Source organism: Canis lupus, chromosome 12 (assembly GCF_048164855.1).
Source record: "Canis lupus baileyi chromosome 12, mCanLup2.hap1, whole genome shotgun sequence".
Taxonomy (NCBI): Eukaryota; Metazoa; Chordata; class Mammalia; order Carnivora; family Canidae; genus Canis; species Canis lupus.
This window is the reverse complement of record NC_132849.1, coordinates 28,731,434-28,757,323: the sequence shown is the minus strand read 5'-3', so window position 1 is coordinate 28,757,323 and position 25,890 is coordinate 28,731,434. Positions and strand designations below refer to the sequence as shown.

Here is a 25,890-nt window from a genome sequence, read left to right as displayed (position 1 = left end):
GTGCCCTCCGTGGCACCCAGAAAGGCCCACAGGCAGCCTTTCATCTGTGTCAACAGGGTGAGTTTTCTCCTTCTGATAATCCGTACTCAACCCTGCATCCTCCTGTTTCCTGTGAGAGAAAAACGCAGGGGCTTTTTCCTCCTACACTGTGACTTTCTGCTCTGTTTGGCCATAGTGAAACTGAAAGAGAACAAGATGGGGGGCGAGGGACCCTGGGGTCCCCTTCCCATGGCCCCTCCAACCAGAAGAAATGTCCCCCCCTTGGATGAAAGAGCCTTCCTCCAACAGTAAATTATTTCTAAATTGTATATCTCGTTTAATGTGTTTCAAAATTGAAAGAAAATATTTCTCCCACAATTATAGTCATTTTGTAACTCCACCCCACAGTTTCCCAGCTCCTTCCAAACCTACCTATTTTAAAACAGAAAAATACCACTGTTTCCCAATGTGTTTTTTATTGAGTAAGCCAGGGAGTGCTCAGCACACCACTTTCCCCTCCAGGATTATCCTAGGACTATCAGATTAGAGACAAATTAGGTAATACTGCCTGCTGCTTTCGTTCAGAGAGATTTTGAAAGTCTGGTCTTAAAGTAGGTGAGGGACACCAGATCACACACTGAAGCAGGCAGAGACCTTGTCTCTGAGACCAGCTGCAAGGAGAAGCAGAGCCCGGAAAGACTCAGAGGGCTGTGTACTGGAGATGGCCTCATGCTGCTGACCGGGCTGGCAGGGTGGGCCTCACAGGGGCTTCCAACATTGGAACAGGATGCCCTTGCCTTTTGAAAAGACGAGTTCTAGTCCAGGAGTTTATGACAGGATATCATCTAGTGTGTTGTCACTGCTCTCAATAAGAAAATCGAGACACCTCTCCTTAACCAAGGCTTTGGATGGAGTGTACCTCACCCAAGTTTGACCCTGGGCCTTAACCTCCATGTGTGTCCCCTCCACCTGATGCCTGGACTCCCACCTCTGAACCATAAATAAAGTAAGGGTTCCACAGTAACCACAGCCTTAGACAATGCGAGAGGGAGCGCCTTTTCTTCAGAGGCCAAATTTTACCTGGTAATAAATAAATGCCACAGATCACATGATCTGGAGCTACTTCGAGGCCCATGGACAGTAGCAGGTGCCTGCCACGAAACATGCAAGCTTCGATTGACCCAAGACCCCCTCTATGGGAGAGGGCCGAAGGACTCCAAGAGAAGCAACCCATTTTGCACTCAGAAGGTTTGGACACATGGTGAGCAAGAGGATGACTTCCAAGGTAAAACAGTCATTCGGGTGCTGCCAGGAACCAGGATGCCCCCAACACATGCGAAGGGCATGTCAGTCGTGAAAACCTTGCAGGAAGTTCCAGCCCAAAGCTCAGTCAGCCCCCATAACTCTTTCTTCATTTGAGAGTCAGTTTTCACCAGGTGTGAGACACAGAACCACTGACCCCAAGCCAAGCATGCAGAAACAACCTTCCTTAATCCAGACACTTGTCATCTTGGATTTAAACTTGACCCTGTCTGCCCCTGCTGCACGTGGGAGAAAGGTCAGTTCAGTGTGCCAGAAAAGTCTCCATGATTAATCACTTCCCACCAGATTTGACAGCCCCAGATATTTTCCCTCTTGCCTCCAGGCGTTATCTCAACTCAGGATGAACTTGGAACTGCCATTTGAGGCACGCCCACAAAACTGACACATGAGAGCCAAGAGGACATGCGGGAGATGTGACTCCCACCTGTACTGTGTCAGGGTGTACCTGCTTTCCTCAAGGCGACAATGCAAACCTTTCTACAGCACCCAGAGTTCAAAGCTGGGCTCATCTCATCCACAGATATGCAATCGTCTTCTGCCTAAAAGCCATGTATCTTAATTACATGTCCAACAAACTTCTTGAAAATCATTGCACGGAAAGATACGCATGGATGCCAGGAAGGGCAGTGGTATGTCCTGGCTGAAAGTGCCCCTTTTGGAAAGAGACTTGTATGGCCACTTTGGAAAATAGTTAGCCAGTATCTTACAAATCATACAACCATCCTACGACCCAGAGAACCAGCTCCTGGGTATTCACCCAAGAGAAATGAAAACAGACATCCACCCAAAGACCTGTACATGATGTTCATGCAGCTTTCTTCGTGATCACCAAAACCTAGAAACAACTCGAATACCCATCAGCTGGTAAATGGGAAGTTGAATGTGGTGCATCCAGGCAATGCAAAACCACTCCACAGTAAAAAGAAACTGACTGCTGATATACACGAGGATGTGGACAAGTCTCAAATCAGTTATGCTGAGTGAAAGAAGCCAGATGCAAACACTACATACTGTTTGGTTGCATTTATATGAAATTTTAGAAAAGGCAACATTACAGTGATAGAAAACAGGTCACTGGTTCCTGGGGCCATAAAGGGGGGTTATTCCAAAGAAGTTAAAGGGAACTTCTCCAGGTGCTGGAATGTTCTGTATCTCAACTGTGGCAGTGGTTACATGACTATGTATAATTATCAAAATTCATTCAGGGTGCAACAGATTAATCAAAATGGATTGATTTTATGAAATAAATAACATAACAATATTTTTAAAAGATCCCACCTACTTACTTCAAAAAAATCAGTCCACAAACTAATCTCATCCTTCTTTACCTTACTTGCTACTAAGCCTCTGTCCCTATAGAAAGCTGTGGGTACAGGTAACAAGAGGCTGGGAGGGATCCTTGCTGTCCTGTCCCTTCTAAAATAGGGTGGCCTACATCAAGACAATGGCACACCTTCCAAAAGCCAGAATGGGGTCCACAGCCTGGCCACCAAATATCCCAGGAAAAGCAGACTTAAAGCATTCCACCCCAGAGATATCACATCCTATCACCTCACAAAAGAGGGGTCCCCACAGAGGAGGGGGCTGTGTCCAAGGTGATGTAGCACCATCTGGAGAACAGGCAAAGTCAGAGCAGGGTGTTCCAGATGTCTAGAGAGAACACTGGCCTGAAGGATCAATCCTGTGAGTTTGTGGACTATGAGAAAAAGCCAGTGTGATCTTTAGAAATTCGCCAGAAACAATGTGAAGGATCCCAAGGAGTATGTGCCAACAAGCATTGCTATTCAGAGGAATAAGACAAGTCTGTAAAAGTCAGAGGGACAGGAACACAGCAAATGTAAGTACTAAAACGCATCACCTCTGTATAATCTGGCCAGACTCAAGGAAACCAAAATTCTTTCTTTCTCACTAAGGAGAAAACAAAAGCCATGGAGCTTCTTCATATTTAGGGGGCAAATAATAAAGGCGAATGATATTATTTCTGCAAATTTACAAATGCACCATGCCTGGGCAAATGCTTGAGCAAGAGTATGAGGCACCCACCGCTGCTGATGTTTGCAGCTCAGCAAACTAACCGCGCTCCCTTTCCTACTGCCTTGCTCTTCTGGAAGGTGTTGGGCAAAAGCAAGAGAACCAAGGCTACCACATTACATGCCAACCATTGGTACCAATTTCTGTGAAATAACAAAGCAATCATCACAGATGCTATTGAAACCAAAACCCTGAATAACACTAACAATACCACAATAGACCCCAAATTAGAGGTTGCAGCCGCCAGGCATGGAAGGACTGTGAGGGCACCCCCAGCTGTGGACCTCAGTCTCTGCTCAATGCTGCCCACATTCCAGATTTCAAAAGCCACAGGAAGGTGCCAGGCCCTTTGCAACCAAATTCCAGGGAATCTGCAAAAAACAGAGGAGGCCAGCGAATGCTCTGACTCAGCAAAGAACATACAACCTTCACATTTCCCAGGGCTCCTTGTCAAATGAGCTGGCCCCACTCTCTGGCCCCCTTTCCTCCCAATGGCTATGCTCCTCACCATTCTCTGTGCCCTTTAGCCTCTCCAGGAGAAGTAAGGGCTGGTTATATCCAGCCCCTGGTTAGTTAATCGAAGAGCCCTGATAAGAGGCAAGATATAAACTATAAGTGAAACTTCCAGGGTCGGGTAGCTCATGAGTGGCCAACTAGGATCTGCATTTGATCAGTCTTCTCTCCCTGTATTCAGTCAGCCTTCTCCATGTGTCCACACCCCAGACATAACTAGGTGGTGTTTTAAATCACCTGCCTAAAGCTGAAATAGGAACTAAGCTTCTCTCTTGAAAAGGGAGCTTCTCAAATGCCAGAAAGTGTGCCCCAGAACCAAAGCCAAAGAGAGAGATCAACTGATCGGGTCGGGGGAAGCCATGACCAAGATGAGGACGCCCTTAAGACGCCTCAGGTGTGCCCCAGCCACCTCCCTCAAGCCTGCCTGGGCCCTCAGTCTCAGCCTCTGTCTCCCTGTCTCTCTGTCTCTCTCTCTGTCTCTGTCTGTCTCCCTGTCTCTCTGTCTGTAAAAGGGGCACCCTGCTGCCTGCCACATTGGCCTGTTGAAGGAAAGAATGAGATGAGATCAGCAAAAGGCAAACTATAAACTGTTAACTAAGATGGTTCCAGGAGCGGCCTCACAGAAGTTACTACCTTCCATTTAATAAAAAGCCCTTATCCATGAATAGCCCTTTAGTGACCAGCCAACGAACATCTCAAAACATAAGCTCAATGCTCAATAAATGATCAGATTTCTTTTTTTAAAAACAGCAAAACTAGAATTTTCCTGCACTTCCATAAGTTGTACCTGCCTCTGGGCAGCTGGGCCATCAGCTGCAGCAGGAAAGCAGGAATCTGGGCAAAGCCCTCACTTGGAAAGCTGAGCCCTTCCAAAGGTCAAACCCCAGTTTAACCAGAAAGTGGTAGCTATTGTGTGGGACCTCATCCTTGGCCTGAGTGGGCCAGGAATCTCTGAGCTGGAGCTCCTCCCCCTCCTCCTTCTTCTCCCCACTGCAGGGAGCACATCCTTCTGTCTGTCTGCTGTCTGCCAGGGCAGCTGTCCACCAAAAACTGCTTTTACTCCCTGATCTTCCTCCTCTCTGTCTAAACTTGGGCTCATCAACACTCTCCTCTTAGGCTGAGCAGATAATGAGGGGGAAAAGAGGAAGAACACTAACAGCACTTCCCCATTCCAGATGCTTCTAAGTGGGTGCATCATTACCTCATTTTAAACCTCCTGGCAACTCCAACGGTAGCTATCATTAAGCTTGTTTTTGTCATGGACACAGAACAAACAAGTGTCAACCCAGGACTTAGACACAAACTTACCTGAGGGCATCACACCAGCATCCCCACAGACCCTAGCACTTGGTCATTCACCCTGAATCCTGGCTGGCCCTCCTCCTGAGTCTCAGCTCTGTGGGAACAGACTGCCTTTTACCGACTTATATCTGCCACAGAATGTCTCTCTCACAAGATGCACAAGAAAGTTTCACTTTGTTTTCAAAAAGTTCTTAAAATGAAATGAATCTATAATTAAGAGGCTGCCCTACAATGATATATAGCTATTGACCCCATGAGAATGTTTGGGGCCACTGAAGCCTAGGTGGGCAGACACTTTGGGTGACCCTGCCCCCACCCTTTGGGTAAATGTGCCCATGCCATGTCCCTTGGCAATACTATGAGATATTTCAAAGGCAGGCTGAGGACTTCAAGCTTCCCAGCCTCCCCACACTCCTTCCAGGGAGATGCTTGCAAAAGGAGAGATTCCTGGGACCTTCCACTTGTGGGACAAGAGAGCAACACAGTGCAGTTAACAAATCAACCAGTCTGGCTCCTGTCCTCAGAGGATCTGAAGCTGTGACCTAGTAACACCTCAGGAAATTCTGGTGACCTAAGATTGGTCCAAATGAAGCTGCTCTCAAGTGGGTTGGAGGTGGAGGGGCTGGTCCTAGATGTACCCACCCATGGAAGGCTCTGTGGGCAGAGGTTCTGAGGAGAGAGTGGGGGTTGGGAGAGATCTTTATCTGAAGACCACTGTCATAAGAAGGTATCAGGTCGCCTAGCACACTCAAGAGAAAGTCTTAGAAAAAACATACTTAAGTGTCCACACACCATCTCATACCTATTCAGATGGCTACTATCCAAAAATGAAACAAAACAGAAACTACACAAGGATGTGAAGAAATTAGAGCTCTTGTGTACTGTTGGTAGGAATGTAAAAGCTTCTATGGAAAGCAATAGAGGTGTTTCTCAAAAACTTGAAAATCGGTGACCACATGATCCAGCCATTCCACTTCTGGGAACATACCCAAAAGAAGAGAAAGCAGGTCTCCAAGCAGTATTTGTACACCATGTTAATCACCGCACTATTCACAATAACTAAAACATGAAAGCAACCCCATAGTCTATGGATGAATGAGTGAGAAACAAAATCTGATATGCACATGTAATGGTATATCATTCCGCCTTAAGAAGGAAGGAAAGTCTGATACACACTACAACACAGATGAACCTTGAGGACATTGTGCTCAGTGCAATAAACCTGTCACAGAAGTACAAGTACCGTATGATTCCACATACATGGGATACGTGGGATAGTCATATTTGTGGAGACAGGAAGTCCAATGGCAGCTGCCAGGGCTTATGGGGAGGAGATCACAAGGAGTCAGTGTCTAATGGGAACAGCGTTTCAGTTCTACAACAGGAGAACTTCGGAGGCAGGTGGTGGTGATGGTTGCACAACACAAATGTGTTAAATACACTTAAAAATGATTAAGATAGCTAATTTTGTTATGTGTACAATGTTTTCAAGTGTCCATGTATTAAAATTAAAAGCATCCAGTCTTTATTGCCTCATCGTCGACCAGATTTCACTTACTCTTTTGTTTTGCGTGGTGTCGCCTCTTCAGCTTCACATCTGATGCCAATTTTATTAATGATAGGATGAGATTCTAATCAACTCTTCTCCAGAGACAGGAGGAACACAAGAAGCAGGCAACTTGGCAGGACCCAAGATGAGGAAAACTAGTCACAGTCCGTTCAGAAGGTGCTGGCTCTGGGAGGTGGGCATGCCTGCCCTGTGCTAGGGCACCGGCCTTTCCTCCTGAAACTGGCCATTCGGGGGAAGCGGGAGGGGGACAGGGAGGACCAGGTTACAATCCACAAAATGTGGTATCATTGTCCTTCTGGGTTCTAAATGTTTCTTTCTATGAGTCACAAAGGTTAACTGGGAAGCTCTTGAATTAAAAACCCACAGGGTTTTCCTTTTATAGACTGTCCTCAGGAGACCTCTCACTGAGTGCTCCTTCTGTCCTCATCCCCAACTGGCAGCTGCACTTAGCATGTGTGTTTACAGAAATACCAGTAGTTATTGCATGTTCCTTTCCATGTGATTAAGCATTGCCATAAAGCCCAGGCTGAGTTAGAAATAGACCTTTCCCTTCTGAGAAGGGCTGAAAAGACTGAAGCTGGTGGTGGTGGCAGTAGTGTGTGGCTTGCACCACCTACTGGCCATAGTGGGGATCACATAGCAAACGCCAAAAGAGAGGACCGGGCTTTTCCACCTACCAATGGACTGACCGGAAGCATGGCCCTACCCACCCCGCAAGATGGGAGGTGACTGTAAAATGCCACCAATCAACTGCTCCACACTGCAACCTAGCTCCATACTTGTGCTCCCTAACAAAAGTCTCCAATCACCTGAGATATTATCTAAGGCAACAGCCAGACTGAGTCTCTTGCTCCCAGGAGCGCACTTCAGGCAGAATACATGCATGTATCCAGACTTGGAGATAAGAAACACATCTCACTATGGCTTGCAGCTATAGCATTTGCCAGGTAACATCTGACAAATATATTTTGACCCTCATAACAGTTGTATGAGGTATATTCTACTACTCTTATTTTAGACGTGAAGAAACCCAGAGGTTCAGTCACTACATTAAATACCTTTCTAACACAGAGAGGGAAAGGGCAGGGTACCTGTTGAGAAGTGGAATTATAACATAATAGTTCTTTTTTGTTTGTTTTCCAAAGCAAACACATCAACATAAAGATATCCAAGTGTTGTCTTAACAGTTTGGAAGATCTATTTAAAAGTTCCACAAGCAAATGAACATCCCCAGCTTTGCAGCCACTGCCTCATTTCTTGGCTCACTTCAACAAATGAACTGACCACCTTCTGGGTCCCAGCAGAGCAGCTGGTGGAAACTACTTCATCACCTACCTTATGGTAGGGGCACTCTTGATGCCAAAAAAACTAATTTTAAAAAATGGAAACTCGCCACTACTGAGGATATTCATGTTCTAAAGCCTATTCACAAGGAGTTTGGAACAATAATAGGAACACGTATGTAAAATCTCCAAGAGTGACTACTTCAAACACATACATGAAATGTTTGTGTCCTAATGTGTTCATCAAAAAAAAAAAAAAAAATTAGTACTGTCCTGTATAGAGCCACACTGAACATTTAGGAAAAGAACTCATTGTCACAACAGCCTTTCTAGAAACAGCAGAAGACTCATCCTTTTAGGATTCTAGAAACTCTCTTCTCCCTGACCCCAAGCCCCATTCTGCTCCCTCCTTCCTAAATGGTCCCACATAGCCATCTTACATGTCCTAGTCTGTCCTGAAAAAAAGAAAAAAAAATGCATTATGATCCCACTGCTGTTCATTGGCATTTTTTTCTTTTTCTTTTTTTTTAAGATTTTATTTATTTATCCATGATAGACACAAAGAGAGAGAGAGGCAGAAACACAGGCAGACTGAGAAGCAGGCCCCATGCCAGGAGCCCGACATGGGACTCAATCCTGGGACTCCAGGATCACGCCCTGAGCCAAAGGCAGGCGCTAAACCGCTGACCCACCCAGGGATCCCCACTCATTGGCATTTTTAAGAGCATGTCTTACTCCAAAGAAGGAAGGCAGCCTCCAGTCTCATATGAGGTAGGGTGGCACTGCCTCCTTGTTATGTGACCCACTCGACTGAGGCAGGGAGTCTGATGTACAGTCAGTCTGTAGAAAGAGCCCACATGACACTAGCAAATGGAAGCCGGATTTTAAGAGAAAACCAGATTACTAGTTTTGGGGGCTCCTTACACTCAGTTTTTTAATATCAATTTAAAAAACATAAAAACAAATATTTTAAAACCTTCATCTAAAACACAGTGCATGACCAAGTACAACAGTCATCCCTGCATCCTTTTGGACAATGGAGGAAAATAACACTTGGTGTTAGAAAAATTACAAAAAAAAATGTTGCTGCTCAACAATAAAGCCTTTTCTGCGAAGTGACTCCACATGGGCAGCCCCACGTCTGGAAGCTCTCTAGGAAATAATCTGGGACAATCACAGGTCACACTTCATCTGTTTCCTTTCCCTCAGGGTCCACTCTTCTGCACTGCCTCATGTCTGGTGTCTTGAAATCCAACTTTTTTTTTTTATATATATTTTGTCCTCTAGTTATCTCAGGTGGGAGGGTAAATTAAGTCCCTATTACTTCACTTATGTGGAAGCAGGGATGCAGAGAAGTGATTCTTGACATCTGAGAATAAAGCTATAGACTCTCTTCCTGGCAACCACAGAGGAGACACTCCCCGGTCACGGGAGGTCTCAAGCCCCTCAACACATGGCTGTGCTTAATGTGTGTGCTAGATTGATGATGGTCCCTTCCTGCTCCTGTAGTCACACAACCATGTCCTTGTCATGGCCTCATGGTGGGCAGGGTGTATTTCCCCATGCTGGAAATATGAGCTAGCCTGTGACTTGCAGCCTGACAAAAGCTGAGGTTTGCAGTGCACTCCCCATGCTAGCCTGGGACACGCACAGCAGTCAGAGGCACCATCTCCCCAGACTGCAGAGTGAGCTTCTCGATCCTGAGGGGCATTTCCTACAGAGTGATGGCTATTTCAGCAGCAAACACAAGGGAAACATCATTCAGAGCAAGTTTGGGTTGAGATATTGAGTGTGGCTTGGTCTCAAATGCACTGCACTAAATAAAAGAATTAAAAATAATTTGTTAGTGGTCTGAGAGCTCTGGTCACAGCAGTGCTTGAAATTCTAGTAAGATTCAACTTGTCTCCCTAACAAGATGAAGTAGCTGAAGCAAAACTAAGGAGACCCTCACTGGGAGGACAAGCAGCCTTGGCATCAAGACCCTGTTACGAGGATGAAAAGACAAACTACAGACTGATAGAAAGTATTTGCAAACCACATATCTTACAAAGGACTTGCACCTAGAATATATGAAAAGCTCTCTGAAATCACAACAGTAAAGAAGGAAACAATTCAATTAGAAACGACATGAACAGACATTTCACCAAAGAGAATATATGGATGGCAAACACACACAAAAAGATGTTCAACATTTTTATCTATTAGGGAAATGCCAATTCAAACCATGATGAGATAGGGTCAAAATAAAAGCTAGTGATAACTCCAACTGCTGGCAATGGCATGGAGAAACTGGACCACTCAGACATTGCTGGTGGAGATGCAAAATTAGGACCACTTTAGAAGAGCATAGCAAATGCTCACAAAACAAAGTACACACTTTACCATGTGGCCATGGAGTGCCACAAAGCAATAAAAAAGAATGAACTGTGGATTTATGCAACAAATTGAATAGTTCTCAAGGAAAATACTAAGTGAAAAAAAGGCCAATAACATAAGATTATACACTATCTGCTTCCACTTATATAATAAATTTGAAATAACAAAATTGTAGAGATGGAGATGAAATTAGTTGTTACTAGGGGCTAGAGGAGGATACTCTAAAAGACTAGCATGAGGGATCCTTATAATGGAACTACTCTGAATCTTGATATTATACATGTTGGTGGTGGTCACACAGGGATACACATCTGAAAAACTTGCATGGAACTAAAGACACACATAAGCAAGGGTGTGTAAAACTGATATCTGAATAAAATCAGTGGATTGTACCAATGTCAATTTCCTGTTGTGATATTGTGTTATAGTTATGCAAGTTTGGGGGAAATTTGGTGAATGTTATATAGGATCTCTGTTTTATTACAACTGCATGTAAATCTACAATCATCTTAAAATATGAAAGTTAAAATTTTTTTTAAAGTTAAAATTTTTTTAGTCTTAATATGGTAATAGCTAAACAGAAGTAAGAAGACAGTAAAAATAAACTACATGAGTTACTTGTATTACGAATGAGGAATTAGTCAGCTTTTAAGTTTGTGTTTTGATACATGGGTGTATTGCTTTCATCTTATTAATTGATTTGATTAAATACAAGATGAGTTTCAAAGCAGAGATAGTGTTGGGATAAGAAGAGGTGAGTCTGGTGCTCAGGCTGGGACACTAACTGCTCTGTCCTTGAGGCCTATCATCTTTTCCTTGAGTACCTTGTACAGACCAAAGACCAGTTCCTGGTGGAATGGTGTGATGTCATCAGTGACTTGTGTCAAGGGCTCCAGAATCTCGGAAGCCATTTGTTCCCAAAGACCTGGCTATAGTCAGTGTTCTTCTCACACTATTCTGAGGCTGTGCTCCGGGTAAGTGTGAGAGGCCTAGATCCTGAAACAGCCAGGAAGTGGACTCTGGGTGAGTGTCACTCGTTCCTGTACTAGACCGATTATGTAAGGCCATCCAGCTTAGCCCTCATAGAAAGGTGACTGAGGCTCAATTCTTGCTGCTCCTGGCCATCCTCTCCTTGAGCACTGGCCAGATACAAGTCTTAATCCCAAATCCAAAGTGCACTACCACAGTTAAGGAACAGATCCTAGACAAGTTGCTATTTCTGCATCTACAAATCATCTAAGTTATACACCTTACCTCATAGATCATTATAAGAATTGAATGAAGTCATTCTTTATGCATTGATCAATATTGGAAGTTCAATAAGCAATCAATAACTGTTAGCCATTTTTGCCATTTTAATTACTATTAGGTTTTATGAGGAGTAGGTTAAGCAAATAGAAGTGGTCCAGCCAGAATTAGGTTGAGTCCCTTCCATTTTTGCGTACATAGAGAAGACAGGATCTCTCCGGGCTCCACATCAGCTGCCTCAGAGATTGCTCGAAGTCAACAGGACCTGCAAAGAAGAGTCAGAAGAAAAGAGTGTGCATGGAAGGGAAGGCAGGTATGTGTGGTCATCTAGCTTCTACCCACAGTCTCTGACTGAAGTTTACAGAACATCATGGTTCCAACATTACTTCTCCTTCCTACTCTTGACTCTCATGTGTTTGGGTCTTCATGGGCAAGGGAAAGGGTTTTCAGGGTGAGATAGGGAGGTCACTATCCCATTCACTTTGGTGACTATTAAAGACATCTATGATGAGAGAAGTTACATCTGCCTCTATAGAGGTATCCTCCAGGCAGAATGATCCATGGAAAGATGCACAGGAGAGCAGCTTTTGCCTGGCAAAGAAAGGGAAATAATAATTCCGTTCCTACCCTCTTTTACAGACAAGTGCAAAGGGGTGATGGTCATTTTCTTACCCCTCCAGATGTCATATGCAAAATTCTCAAGGCAAGTGGGAAAGGAAGAGCCTAGCATTTCCCAGGTGGGTTCTCCCACCATGATGACACAGGGTCCTTCCTGTCTCCCTGCAGCTCCACGGAATAGGAATAGGAGCCCTCTAGCCTCCAGTTCTGCCTCTTCAGAGGCTGTCTCTGAGCAGAAAGTCAGGAGAATGAGAGGCCAGAAGAAGAGGAAATCAATGGATGTCAAGGCAGGTATGTGTCTGCTTCCCGGCACAGAGTGTTACTATAGAGTGACCACTTGTCATCTTGTCTTCCCAAGACTAGGTCCAGGTCCAGTGTTCAGAGTGAGTTGCAAGGAAAGAACTACATTTCTCAGGTGGATCACATCCATGCTTACTTGGAATCTTTTGTTTCTACAGCTGTGCAGGAGAGTAGCACCCTGACATCCAACTCCACTGCCTCAGAAACTCTCTCTGAGCTGAGGTCCTGGAAGAAGAGGGGACAGAAGAAAAACATATGGACTGTTGATCATGTTGAAGGAATGAAACTCAGGATGAATAAGAGGAGAAGACCAAGTTACCGCCCTGAAGACCAAGAAGCATTCTACCGACTTCTGGGTGTGTGCGCTCTGAGCTGATGGAACATTACAGGGCCTCGCCGTGCTGAGAATCATGTTGGAAGCAGTGGCTCTGGGACCATGCCCAAACCTCCCCCTGGGCTCTAAGCTGTAAGGCGTCCAGGAGGCACAGACACAGAGTGACCCTGCTTCTGCTGGGTGGCTGGAAGGTTCTTCCTCTTTGAGACAAGTTCTTGGAGAGATAGGGAGGAGGCTACAGTGGAGAGAGCTCAACTGTCAAGACATTTCAGAACAAACCAAGGGGTGCAGCCTCTGCCTACTGAGATACATTGATGTATTCCCACGAATTAAGATTTTAGAGATTAGTAATGAAAAGACAACGTAGATCTTGCTGTTCAAGGTGGGAGGAGACAGAAAAACAAACTCATACAGAAATAAGTTGCTCTCAGCCAGTGACAAATGTAGAGAAGTAATGTTTTTCAAAGGCAATGATGCTTGGAGATGGAGCTTGAGCAAAGACAAGGGAACTCTTCAGAATAGGGTGCTTAGGGAATGTCTGTAAAGGAAGGTGCCATCGGGACCAGTGGCAGGATTGAGTGTGACAGGTTTGGGGATAACATTGAGATCACATTGTCCAATACAGCATTCTTTAGCCACATGTAGCTATTATTTAATTTTAAATGAATTAAATAAGGTTTTTAAAATCAGTTTTTCAGTATCAGCCAAATTTCAAGTGTGCCACACATGGCTAATGGCTACCATACTGAACAATGCAGATCTAGAATGCTTTCACCATCACAGAAAGTTCTACTGCAGAGAGCCAGACTGGCTGCAGAAGGGTGGAGGAGGATGAAATGATCCTATCCCTTCCTGGTGTGCAGTGTCATTGTCCCAGGCAAGGAGCCACAGTTAGCACCCTGCATTCTCAGGGCACCCCTGGAAAATGGTACCTCCAGGGGACAATTCTAATCCCAGACAAGCCTGAGGGTGGGCGAGACCAGGTCATTATCTGCAGGAAGTGAGGGGATCCAGGAGAGAGAGGGCAGGATGCCCAGGAGTTGTGATCTGCCACAGGCTCAGGGCACTCAGTTGATCAGAGGCAGTAGGAAGCTCTGCATGGTCACAGCATGATAAAGTGACAAGGATGCCGTGTCATAGAGACCCATGGCCACATCCAAGCTCCTGGCTTGGGGCAAATGTGTTAAGCTTTGAGAGCAGGACCACATCTCTATGATCAACAGATGCATCCCTGCCCTTCATGGGGAAGTTTAAATTACAATAGTGAAATCCACGCCCCACAGCTGAAACTCAGAGCCTCACTGGAAGGAATTGCAGCTATTAGTAACATTAAGACTCACAACCTTCCTGGCAGAAAGGAGGCTGCCTCCACTTCCTGGAGACAAAGGAACTTGGGGAGGCTCCAACTTTCTTCCTTCCCTCTGGAATGTCCCACAGCCCTTCGCTCACTTCTCCCAGAAGGGCTGTTCCAAGGCCCTCATCACTTCTCCCTTCCTTTGCAGAGGATCCTGTTATCCAGAGCTTCTTGGAAGCTGACATTTTCCTCAAAGTGTCTGATAAGGTATCTGCAGCACAAAAATGATGAGGGACCGAGGGGTCCGCAGTCACCATCCCATGGGAGCAGGAACAGAGAACCAGATTTCTGCTCATGCGGGAGAAGCCCTGGAGAGACCTGCTCTCAGGGGCGGAGAAGGAAAGGACACACCGTCCATGGCCTGCCCTTCCCTTGGGCATCTTCTCCTGGCCTTCTGTCAGTTCCTCTTTTCAGCACAGCCCACCCTGAGGGGTTCCCACTGTGGCCATTGGATGGGACCATGCGGGACACACTCGCCCCTTCCATTCACCTCTCACCTGCCTTCCGTGTCCACACAGTATCTGCTCTCCATGGTGGTGGAGTACTTCGGCCGTGTTGGGCTGCCTGGACACCTCTACAACAGGATCCACTTTTTCCTGGCCCTGTGAGTGCCTCCTTGGGGACTTGCTCTCAGTTCTGCCCCAAACCACCACCTCCCCATCCCATGGCCTCATTACCCCATTGGGATGGCTTGGTTACGCCCGTGAGCCTGAAGGTCCCAAGTAGTTGTTCGTCTTGACTACAGAGCAGACAAGGCCTTCAGGGGTCACACGGTCATTGGGGAGGGGAAGACAATAGGTAAGGTCCTAAGACTATGAAAGTAGCCAGTAAACATCACTTGCTGCTCAGAGAGAGACCGAGTGACCTGAGGGAAGAAGTCCCAGGGAGATGGCCGGCAGCCAGAACCTTGGCCTGGGCCAGGCATAGTGTAAGCCCCATAGGCTTAGTCCTAAGGATGGTCTTGCTGACTTTCTGGACCCAGGCTCTCTGCAGATAGAGCTTCCCAGACCCTCCCTCTTGGATAGACTGCCCTGGGCACTGGGTGTTCCCATGTGACCAGTGCAGCCTCTCCCCGTTGCACTGCCTGAGGCTGCCAACCATCACTGGAGCCTGACAAACTTCCTGTCTTTTCCCATGGCAGCTACATTGCCTCCGACATGGAGGAGGACAACCCCACATCCAAACGGAGCATCTTCCAGTTCCTGCTGGGCAGGGAACACTGGCCAGACCTCTACAAGGAGTTCCTGAAGTTGAAGGTGGAATTTTTCCATGCAATGGGGCACCGAGCCTGGGTCACTCCTGAGTTGTGTGAGGAGGTCTGTTGGAAATGAGGGCCAGGGGGCACACCCCAGAAGTGGTGGAGCTGGGCCTGTCCTCCAGGTACTCATGTTGCTTTGTTTCCCTTTCAGATTCAGGCCCAGAACCCACATCACTGGGTCTGGAGTCGGGTGCGCCAATGCGCCCCCTAGGTCCCCAGGAAACAGAGTGGTGGGGCTGCAGGTGGTCCAGGTGAGTGTAGGTGCCCTGGGGCTCCGCAGGGTTGGACATCCCCCACCCCCATGCTGGGTAGGCACCTCCTGGGCTGGTGGGCATAAAGAAGAAGCAATACAGCATCCCTTCAAGCATATTAGCATAGTAAGGGCTCCAAGAACTCCCATGATAAAGAAAGTAATTACCTGTGTTTGTATCAAAATTCCCCAAATGAATTTGATTATGGAATTATGTATGTAACACAAGATCCCAATTTGCATATCAAAAAAATTTTTAGGAAACCTCTTGGAAATGCAGATCTAAGTAATGAAAACCTCTGTAGGGTTTTGATCTGAGTTGAAAATTTTAAACAAATAAATGGAAGACACTGAAGTCACCCTTTCTGGAAAGGGGGCTGTTACCCTGGTGGCTCTTGGGAGGAAAGAGACATTAATTCCAACATGTCATCAAAAGCGGTATGTGTTTTGCTCCCACATGAAGCAAGCTTAGTAGCTAGGTCCCTGCAGGATGTGTCAGGGTCTCGTCACAGACAGAAGCTCCTAGTGCTCCTGGTCTGCAAAAATCAGATCACTGGGGCACAAAAGAACACAAGCACCTGGAGAACTGTGAGGAAGTACCTAATAGATGACACAGTTAGAGGAAACGACCACTTGACCAGCATCATACTCTTTAGAATGTGTTTGTTTTTTTTTTTTTTCCCGTTTAAATTTGGTTTCTGTAATTCGGTCTACTTGAAGTTGAGGGAGACTTTCGGTGAAATGCAGAAGGAACCCTTTGCCTGGAGAGATAGCCGTACCAGAATAATCTTGTGAACTGAGCCACCCCCGCCTCTTTGCAGGGTGTGACTGAGCCTATTCTGACCACAGAAGAAAAAAAGGTCAAGTGTGCTCTGTGATAACCATGTTTGGGATAAAGTTTAATTCATCCACAGGCTTCTTATTTGAGGACCAACAACTACTGTACATGCCCCAAATCTCAAATTCCAAAGAAAACCGCATTATCACAATAAAAAAAAAAAAAGAGAGAGAGAGAGAGAAATCCTGGTTAACAGGGGCTGCTCTTGGGTCTGGTCACTTCTACAAGCAATGAGGGCAGCAGCTGATTTTGCTGGAGTCCCTTTCCCTTACACACCTATGGTAAGGTTTGCCTTCTGCTCTGATCCCGCTTTCCTTCCTTGTAGCACCCGCCTGCCCATCCCCTGCCTTCCCCTACCCCAACACCAAGCTGCTGCTCCCTTCCCAGGCTCCCAGAGCCCCAGAGGGACAGTACTGGGCCTCCAGCTTTCCTCAGACCTGCAGGAAGGGAGGGTGCAGGGACAGCCAGGGCTATGGCAGCCCAAATAGCACAATGCCCCCCAACCTTCTTACGGGTGTCAGCCAGTAAAGGCCCTGCCCCCTGGATAATCCAGGAGGGTATAGTAACATGGAGCCGGGGTGGGGGTGGGGGACCAAAGAAGCCAAGAGACCAGAGCAGGAGCCTCTGCAGAGACAGAGGACAGGCAGAGAGAGAAAGGACAGAAAGTCTTGGAAGAGGCCTGGATCACTGAGGAGGAGGAACCTGAAGGAAGAGGCCACAGAAACAGCTAGAAGATGGTGAAGAAAAGAGAAGACAGGAAGAGGAGAAACACATGAGGACAGAGGATACAGGATGTGACCAGCCCATTCAGGACAATCAGCATCTTGGGGACAATTGTCCCTGGAACCCTTCCCGACAATCTGCTACAACTGAATGAAGAGACGGTGGGAAAGTCCAGCCAGCAGATGAGCAGAAGGTACTGAGTGTGATGACATGTGGATCTAAGGCTGAAACAAGAGTGAGGATAAGAGGGGGGATTCCTGTGCCATTGTGTATGCTCTGACATCATAGAAATGACCCAACTTTCAACTTTCAAAATGAGAAGAGAGGGAAACAGGGAGAAGGTCATGAACGGCTGCCTGGGGGACAGGTGGGGAGATCCCAGGGTGCCATGGAGGTCAGACACAAGGCCGTTGGTGGGGGGCATGGACGACTAGAAGAATCCTATGAGGATATTAGTGTTAAATGTGAATGCCAAAGAAAGGACAAATTTTAAGAGAGCAAACACCAAATAAAGACACATGGTAAATATAAGAAAGAGTAGAAATATAATATAGAAACAATATAAAAAATGAGACTCAACTGAGATCAGTCATATCATTTGCATTAATAAATCTAAACTCTATTCAAAAATTTTCTGGTTGATTCACAAAGCAAAACCCAGCTCTCTGTGAGATTATCCTTAAATCATTCAGAGGTACTAACAATAACATGAGAGCTCATGGTACACCATGCAAATGCCCTCACATGATAGTAGGGATTGTCATAGGGATACCAAGGGAAGGAACTCTCAGGGGCAAAACCCTTCAAAGACTAGGAAGGACACTTGGGATGGGGGCAAGATTTTGAGGGTAGGTGCCCAACATTACAGGCATATCCACAGGCCTGGGTTGGTCCACACAGCTCGATCTGCTCAGTGATGCTCATAGATTTTACAGCACTCCCAACAGATGGATGGATGGATGGATGGATGGATGGATGGATGGATGGATATATAGGTATACTGATAGATATATATAGCTATTTTAGATAAGAAATCTAATTGGACAATAATTGCAGTTATCAGAAACTGTTTAGCTCTTTGCCACTTTTTTCCCATGGAAATGACTGATTTTGCCATGAAATTGCTGATGATGACAAGGTTCCCAGGAACCTCTCACGGTCAGGCATAGACAGAATAGCCAGTCTTGTAAAAAGTTGACTCCTTTCAGGAAGCAATACAGTTGCTGTTTAACCCTCTCTATCCCAGGAGGGCTTAGCATTTTCTTCTTTAGTCCTCCAGAACTTTCCAGTTGCAAATAATCATAGTATTTACTGTCTATGACACCTCATCCTTGCAGCCCCAGAAGGCCAAGGTAGAAACAAGCTAAGAGGTTGTTTCTCTCCTCACTCATGTATCTAGTGACTCAGTCAAAGGAAGTCTGGCACAAAACAGGGCCAACCCACATCGTTCCAGTTACTCAGCTGATAAAGACCATGCATTCGTTCTTCCTCTAGTGAGTCCTCTCAGTGTGTTAGGGAGAAACTCAAGGCCACTCGGGGCGGGGAGTGTCACTGCCACTGAGACTTGAGGTTGGTGCCATCCAGATGAGTTGGCACATGGATTGCAGGATTATCACAAAATCTTAAGAGTGTCAAAGCACACCCGAGGGTTTGATAATGGAAAAGGAAGGTGAACAGCATCAGGAGCTCAAGAGATAGCCAAGTGACTGGGAAGTCCATGAGCAAAACCAGGGGAGACCAAGTGGTGATATGTGGCTTTTATGGGACTTGGGGATGGGGCTAAGTTCATACCTGGGTCACTGCATCCTATGCAGCAGCACAAGGTTTGCTCAGGAACCCAAACAGAAAGGGTGTGGATAAGGGAAATAGATGGAAATCTTTGGGGAGGAAAGGACTGAGAAGCCTCTGCAAAACTACAGAAGCCAGGGGTGGGGGCACCTGTCACAGCTGGTACTGGCTTCTTACAGCCAGGTGAGCACCATTTGCCCTTGTGTCTGCCTGGGACCAGTGAAGGACAGCAACAGCTTGGCCACCTCTTCCACCTCCAAGCCTCGAGTGGGCATCTCTCACCAGCTCCTCACAGTGGCACACACTTACCTGGCCCCACACAGGAAACAGCTGGAGGGGGAGCAAAGAGAAGAGGAGGTAGTAAAGATACTGAGTTGACAACCAGCCAATGAAAAGGGAACAGTTAGATGACCCACAAATTAACTAGAGAAGCAGAGAGGGCGTTTGGAGCAAGATAACACAAGACAGCACCCCCATTCCCCACCCCGGGGTTTTGCAGACATCTCATCAAGCAGGGGCTGGTGCTCATCTCATCTAGATCTTACCCGGGCAGAGTGATGCAGCTAGGGAAGCAATTACAATGCATTTTGCTAATGGTTCTTCAATTGTTGAAGAGCTGTGTACATTTCCCTACATTTCCAGTTGATGAGACTATCTTCTTAATCTCTGGAATGGTACACAGTAAGTGAACAAAACAGTCTTGATTCAATGAAAAATATGCACAAATATGAACATAAGACAAATGAAAGAACATGAGTGGCACTAACCAGCTTCTAAACACTGTCCCTGTGTTAAGTCCCCCCCAGTGATATGATTACCAGGATCATGATCTAACACATCTGGGTTCTGGAACTCCATGGCTAGACTACAGCCCCACAAGGCAGCATACGTGAAAGACAGAGACAGATCCATTAACTACAGAGACAAGGCAACAGATTTCACACCTATGTATTGGAGTAAAAGCAGTGGAAATTATTAACATGCAGTTACTTACAGATTTTCACTGAGTTTATTGAACCTAGTATAAATTTTTTTCTAAATTTCCTATTTCATGTTAGAATGTACCACAGAATAGAAGAAATATTTTTAGCTAAAAGAACCATTTTAAATTAAGATGGTAGTTCTATGACCAAGAAAGCAGCACACAGACTAACTCAATCTAATTCCAAGAAATAACACAAAGGCCTTGGTTTTTCTAAAGATGCACAGAGAAAGGAAGGATCCACAAACTGCCAAGTGCAATGTCACTCTGGCTCTTTCTCAACACTAAGAGGAGAGGCAGTAATGACCCAGGTTCAGGAGTTAGAGCAGTATGGTCTGACAGCCCAGGCTTGGGACGGGAGCAGTGCAACCTTGGGCCAGCCACCTCCTTCCCTGAGCCTCAGGGATCTCAGCTGTGGAAAGAGGGGTAGAAAGATCTTCCAGTGCTGACCTTTAATGTAGCGCCTGAAGAATGAAGGTCTTGCCATCTGGGCAACCCCTGCTCTCCATCCTGGCCTCCATTTCACTCAAGCACATAACATGGAGCAAAGCAACAGGATGCTAACAGGCAAGTCCATCCTTATCCACAGGCAAGAATTAAGGATATGGTTTTAGAAGCTTTTCTTTCAATTTAGCAAAAAAGACTTTCCTACAGGTGACTAATGAGAAGCAACTGATGTATATCAGGGTTGAGGAAACCCAGCTGGCCCTTGGAAACAGGAAAAGCCAGTCACCTGGGAACCTTTGTAAACCACATGGGTATCTGCAGGGTGGTTGCTAAGTGGTAACAGAGGCCTCCAGCCTGCATACTCTCTCTAAATAGCACCTCCACCTCTCCTCTGCTTCCTTCCACTGCTGGTTGAAAACTGCAGACACTGAGCACAGAGGGGTGACCAAATCCTGTCCCCTCCCCCATAGCTGAATCAGAAGAGATCTTTATATGGCTAGTCATCTTCTACAAAATGCGGTATAAGGATAGAAGAACCCATAAGCCAAGCCCCCAACTTTATATGCAGGAGGCAACAAAGTCTCCCTGGTTAGGATCTCAAATTGGCCATGACCTTCCAGTTTCACCCAGCTCCCAACATCATCTCCGGACTTTGGCCTATTCTTGTCCCTCAGACTAGACTTTGACATGGCCTTCCTCAGAATCAACACAAATCCATTCCTCTGGCAATTCCTGCCTTGGTTCCACATGTTCTGGCTTCTACTCAGAATCCTGGTTCCCAAGCTCCAGTTTTTCTGCCCAAGCTCCGACCCATCTGCCATACAGGCACACCGGCCTCCCAGACCAAGTAGGTCTGTACATGGATCATCAAGCACAGATATGAGAGGACCCTTCCTGCGTACTTCCTCTGGGCTGTCAGAAGATCTCTTAACTGTGAAGTCAGCTGATTTCTAGACAAATGGTAAAAAGTAGCCTTACTCAAGACTGGGCAGCACCGAGGGAAGCTCTGTAGAGCTTAACTCAATGGACACTCCTACTAGGGTCTGGTGTCCATGCCTCAGAGCTACCCACAAGTTCATGCCTTCACTATTTACAGGACCTCTTACTCGAGGGAGGGGCACAGATGTCAGGCTCCAACGGAGAGGCAATAATCTCTCTTAGTATGCATGTGTGTGTAACTATTTCTTTAATTATGTCCAACCTATGGAAGCATTTATATCTGGGTAAGTAGAAAGGATGAATGTGGGTAATTATGAGTAAGCTGGGAACCATACTGTGACATTAAGTAACCAGTACTCAGCAGCGTCTGGTTCTCCTCCCCTTCGTGGACACATGGAAGAGTCACAGGAGGCAGATCAAGGTGACTACTTCCTGCCAATAGGCTGTAACTGGAAGTGGCACATGCCACTTCTGGGCCAAAACCCTTAGGAACCAGATGCACTTCTCCAGCTCTTCCCTTGTCTTAACTTTGAGGAGGCTGAAATATTCTGAATGGTGATAGCTACCAGAACACATAAATAGATGGCATTCATTTCTTTGATGTTTCTAGCATGTCTGCTCATAAGGCTGCCCAGAATACCCTCTCAAGTCATCCTTCAGAAAAAAGAATACAAATTATAACAACTGAGACTGAAGATACCAACAGTTGCCTAGATACTGAGTTCTTTAAATCTTGATTCAAATGGAATTTCTGTAATCTACCATTTTAATTGTTTTCTTTTAGTTTTAATTATAAGAAAAGCTAGCTAAGTGTGAAAGGGAAACACATTTCGCCCTCCCAATCAGCCACATCTTGCCTATGTTCTATATGCAAGAGCAAGTGCTTGAGGCAAGCATGCAGATGGAATATTGAGTCTAGAGAGAATGAGTTGCCTCCAGAAGTGTGCCTTGTAAATGCAAGCCCACCCTGCAGAAGCAATTGCCACATAGGTTTTTGCCAAAATCTCAATGGAAACCTTTCTATTTGATTTTTACCTTTAAAACTAAAAAGCAAAATTCAGGATGTGGTAATGTGGAATGACTGAATGAATCTTGCTGCTTCTACCTGTTTAGGGTCCCACTGGCCATTCAGGTAACACAGGGCATATGTCAGAATCTGGATAGCAGGGAGTTTTCTTCTTCCTGTATGGGAGACCTGAAGCTAGAGGCACCTCTACGTGATTATCTTTCATCATTACTTAGTCTAAAACTCTTGATACAGATGTTCATTCTCTAAATCTTGAGTGGAAATGCAATTTATTTTTAAATGCTATTTCTGAATACCTCTCTATAATGGAAATTGCATATTTCCTCTATTTACAACAGGCTTCACGTTGAGCAATTCTTCATTAGGGTATAAATGTCTTCCCACTTAAGGTGACTGGAGGAGGCCTGGCACCATCACAGAAAGTACACACTAATTTTAGACTGGAAAACTGTGACATGTTAGGAGATGCTAAAAGCCATTTTCTTGCTGTAGAGAGTAAAACTTGATGACAGAGTTTCTTTAAAAACCTTGCAAACTTGAACATAATCACTTTATCTGAATCACCACAGTTGAAAGATTTTTAAATGAATTTTCACCCTAGTGCCTACTGCTCTATTCTCTGAATCCCAAACTAAAATAATCAAGAGTTTTGAAAACAAACCAAAAAACTTTATTTACAAAAGTAAATTTTAACTCACTTTTATATATCATATAATGTTAATGCTGACAGCAACAGAGCCTCTGGAATATTTAAAACACTTAAATTTTAAAATACATTGAGGTTTGTGCAGCTTATTTTCCCCCTAGTTATATTATAAAATTTATAAATGTTTCTTTAGCTTTGTTGTTTGGTCATGTTTTTGTTCAGAAGTCACGTTTCAGGGTAGGTTTACCAACAGACATGATCACATAACCATTGGCTGTGGATTTCCAAGAAGTAAAGGAGCCAATCTTAGCAAAGCTCGCACTGGCATTTTCAGCTGTTTAAATTTGAAGAGGAGTTCAGCAAAGCTTGTGCTCCCTAAAGAAATGGAAATGGGGGGAAAAAGTCACTCTTGTAAATAAATTCAGTTGCACACCCCTTTCACGGAAGCTTCAGACACGTAATCACATTTAAAGATGACATTATTCCCTTTGAAAACAATTCCCCAAAGATAACATTTAATCTATGAATTTCCCAAATGTACAGTAAAATGACATAAAAATGTAAATGTATCCATTTTGTACTTCAGAAAGTGACCTGTGACATCTGAAACTATTAATATTTAATTATATATTACTTAAATAGAATTAATAAATGTGCCCATCTACTTTCAATTACCCTAATCTATATACCCCAACATGTACCCAAGAAAAGAACATAGGCTTAAATACATGGACGTTAATCTATTGCCCCACCCTCTAAGAAGCAAAGGTTCTCAACTCTGGTCCCACAGATATTCCAATGTAATTCATATAGAGTACAACCTGGACATCTGGAGTGTGAAGGCTGCCTGGGTGATTCTGATGCACAGCCAAGGTTAAGAACCACTGCTCTAAAGAAAGTAGTAGGTATATAACCTGAAACTCCTATTAAGCATCATCTTCCGTTTTGCCTCCATCCCACTATATGCAGCTGTCCACTACTCCCTCTCTCCTAGCCTCAACATATATGTATATAAAGTTCCTGCAACTCTAGGCCACAGCAAGCATCCTAGCAGACCTGCAGACAACAGAGGGGACAGGATCACAGGAGCTCATGAAGATGGACAGATCAATATGATCAAGTGGCTGATTAAGGCATGACTAACACAAGAAAGAGCTGTGCTACACAGAATATAAGGGAGAAAACTTTCTCCTAAGTATTTCCTTTGATTGATTGGGCTCTGCCAGTCAGCTGAATTAAATGTTTAATAAACCTCAGCAGAAATTAAGACAAGTTTCCTATTTAACTGATAATCTATGGTGTTCCCCAGACCTTGCTAAAACTCAAGCACATAGAATAAAAACATCCAGGAAGATATGAAACAACTTCAACATACTAATGCACTATGGAATCTAACAGACCACTGACATTCAACGTGACACTAAAATGGTTAGAGTGAAAGGTATCATCTTGATCTTTGTTTTCCATTTGTGCTCTTTTCCCCATTGTCCTCTTTTTCTGTCTCTTTTGGATTACTTTTTATGACTTTTTATGCTTCCACTATAGCTCCTTTGTTGCAGTATGTTCTGACTCTGTCTTCTTAGTAATTGCTTTATGACTTCCAGCATACACCTTTAAATTATCAAAGATTACCTTCAAATGAGATTATACCACCTCACATATTAGCATAAGGGCCTTCCTTTTTTTTTTTTTTAAGATTTTATTTATTTATTCATGAGAGACACAGAGAGAGAGAGAGAGAGGGGCAGAGCCATAGGCAGAGGGAGAAGCAGGCTCCATGACGGGAGCCCAATGTGGGACTCGATCCCAGGACTCCAGGATCACGCCCTGAGCCAAAGGCAGGCGCTAAACTGCTGAGCCACCCAGGGATCCCCTAGCATAAGGGCCTTCCAACAGCACTTCCATTTCTCCCTTCCCAGCCTTTGAACTACCATTCCATACTTTTCACTTTTCATGTTTTATAAACTCCATAGTACATTGTTATTATTTTCATTCCATCAATGGTCTTTAAAAAAGTATTTTTAGAAGAAGCCTTGCATAAATAAACCCATGTCATTACCATTTCCAATATTGTGCATGCCTTTGTGTAGCCCCTATCTCCATCTAACATTATTTCCCTCTGCCCAAAGAACTTAATAGACAACATTTCCAATAGTGTGGGTCTGCTGGTAATGAATTTTGTCAGCTTTTGTGTGTCTGGAAAAGGCTTTATTTCATGACTGTTTTGAAAGATATTTTTGCTGGGTATAAAATTCTAAGACATTTTAGTTTTCCTTTGCATCCTCTACTCCACTAATCTATCACTTGCCTTGCTTCCTGCAAGAAATACAAAGTTACTCTTATTTTTATCTGTGTGTAGCATGTCTTTTTTCCTCTAGCTGCTTTTAAGGCTTTTTTTTTTTACCACCAGTTTTGGGCAATCTGGTTATGATATGCCTTAATGTAACTTTAATCATATTTCTCATGCTTGGGATTCACTGAATTTTTCAATCTGTGGGATTTACAGTTTTCATCAAATTTGGAAAATTTCCAGCCATTATTTCTTCAAATATTTTTTCTGTTGTGTCCCTCCCCCCTCAGTTTTCCAGGGACTCTCTCTTCTTCAAGGACTCCAATCACATGTAAATTGGGTCCTTTTCACAGCTTATTTCATTAATGCTATGTTCCTTTTTCCTTCTTGTACTTTTACATTTAATTTTGGACAGTTTCTATTGCTATGTCTTCACATTTGCAAACTTTTTATTATGGAATGTCTAACCTG

General features: G+C 44.8%; 2 protein-coding genes and 1 long non-coding RNA gene across 13 annotated transcripts in view; 1 reads left to right on the top strand and 2 right to left on the bottom strand.

The window, feature by feature from the left end:
- The first annotated feature begins 11,259 nt into the window (after positions 1-11,259).
- LOC140601401 (putative speedy protein E7) lies at positions 11,260-24,363 on the top strand. 8 transcript variants are annotated; one of them, XM_072770251.1, is made up of 9 exons: positions 11,260-11,351; positions 11,827-11,938; positions 12,412-12,534; positions 12,702-12,899; positions 14,380-14,438; positions 14,750-14,835; positions 15,373-15,547; positions 15,641-15,740; positions 16,561-16,804. In XM_072770251.1, the coding sequence occupies exons 2-8, from the start codon at positions 11,923-11,925 to the stop codon at positions 15,698-15,700; spliced, it is 717 nt and encodes a 238-aa protein (XP_072626352.1). In that variant the 5' UTR covers positions 11,260-11,351; positions 11,827-11,922; the 3' UTR covers positions 15,701-15,740; positions 16,561-16,804. The 8 variants fall into 8 exon arrangements, with proteins under 8 accessions (XP_072626352.1, XP_072626348.1, XP_072626350.1 ...); XM_072770247.1 differs by lacking the exon at positions 16,561-16,804 and adding an exon at positions 24,099-24,363 and having other exon boundaries at positions 11,262-11,400; XM_072770249.1 differs by lacking the exon at positions 16,561-16,804 and adding an exon at positions 24,124-24,362 and having other exon boundaries at positions 11,262-11,400.
- Positions 11,723-14,716, bottom strand: LOC140601403 (uncharacterized). The gene is made up of 3 exons (XR_012004414.1): positions 13,810-14,716; positions 12,680-13,091; positions 11,723-11,890 (listed from the first exon to the last, which is right to left on the bottom strand). It is a non-coding gene; the product is annotated as an uncharacterized lncRNA (long non-coding RNA).
- The window catches only part of ANAPC1 (anaphase promoting complex subunit 1), a 113,131-nt gene continuing 102,614 nt past the window's right edge, over positions 15,374-25,890 (bottom strand). For all 4 annotated transcript variants that reach the window (XM_072770240.1, XM_072770242.1, XM_072770241.1 and 1 more), the window contains one exon: positions 15,374-23,504. In XM_072770240.1, coding sequence (XP_072626341.1) covers positions 23,389-23,504 — 116 coding nt within the window. In that variant the 3' untranslated portion in view covers positions 15,374-23,388. The remainder of the gene's footprint in view (positions 23,505-25,890) is intronic.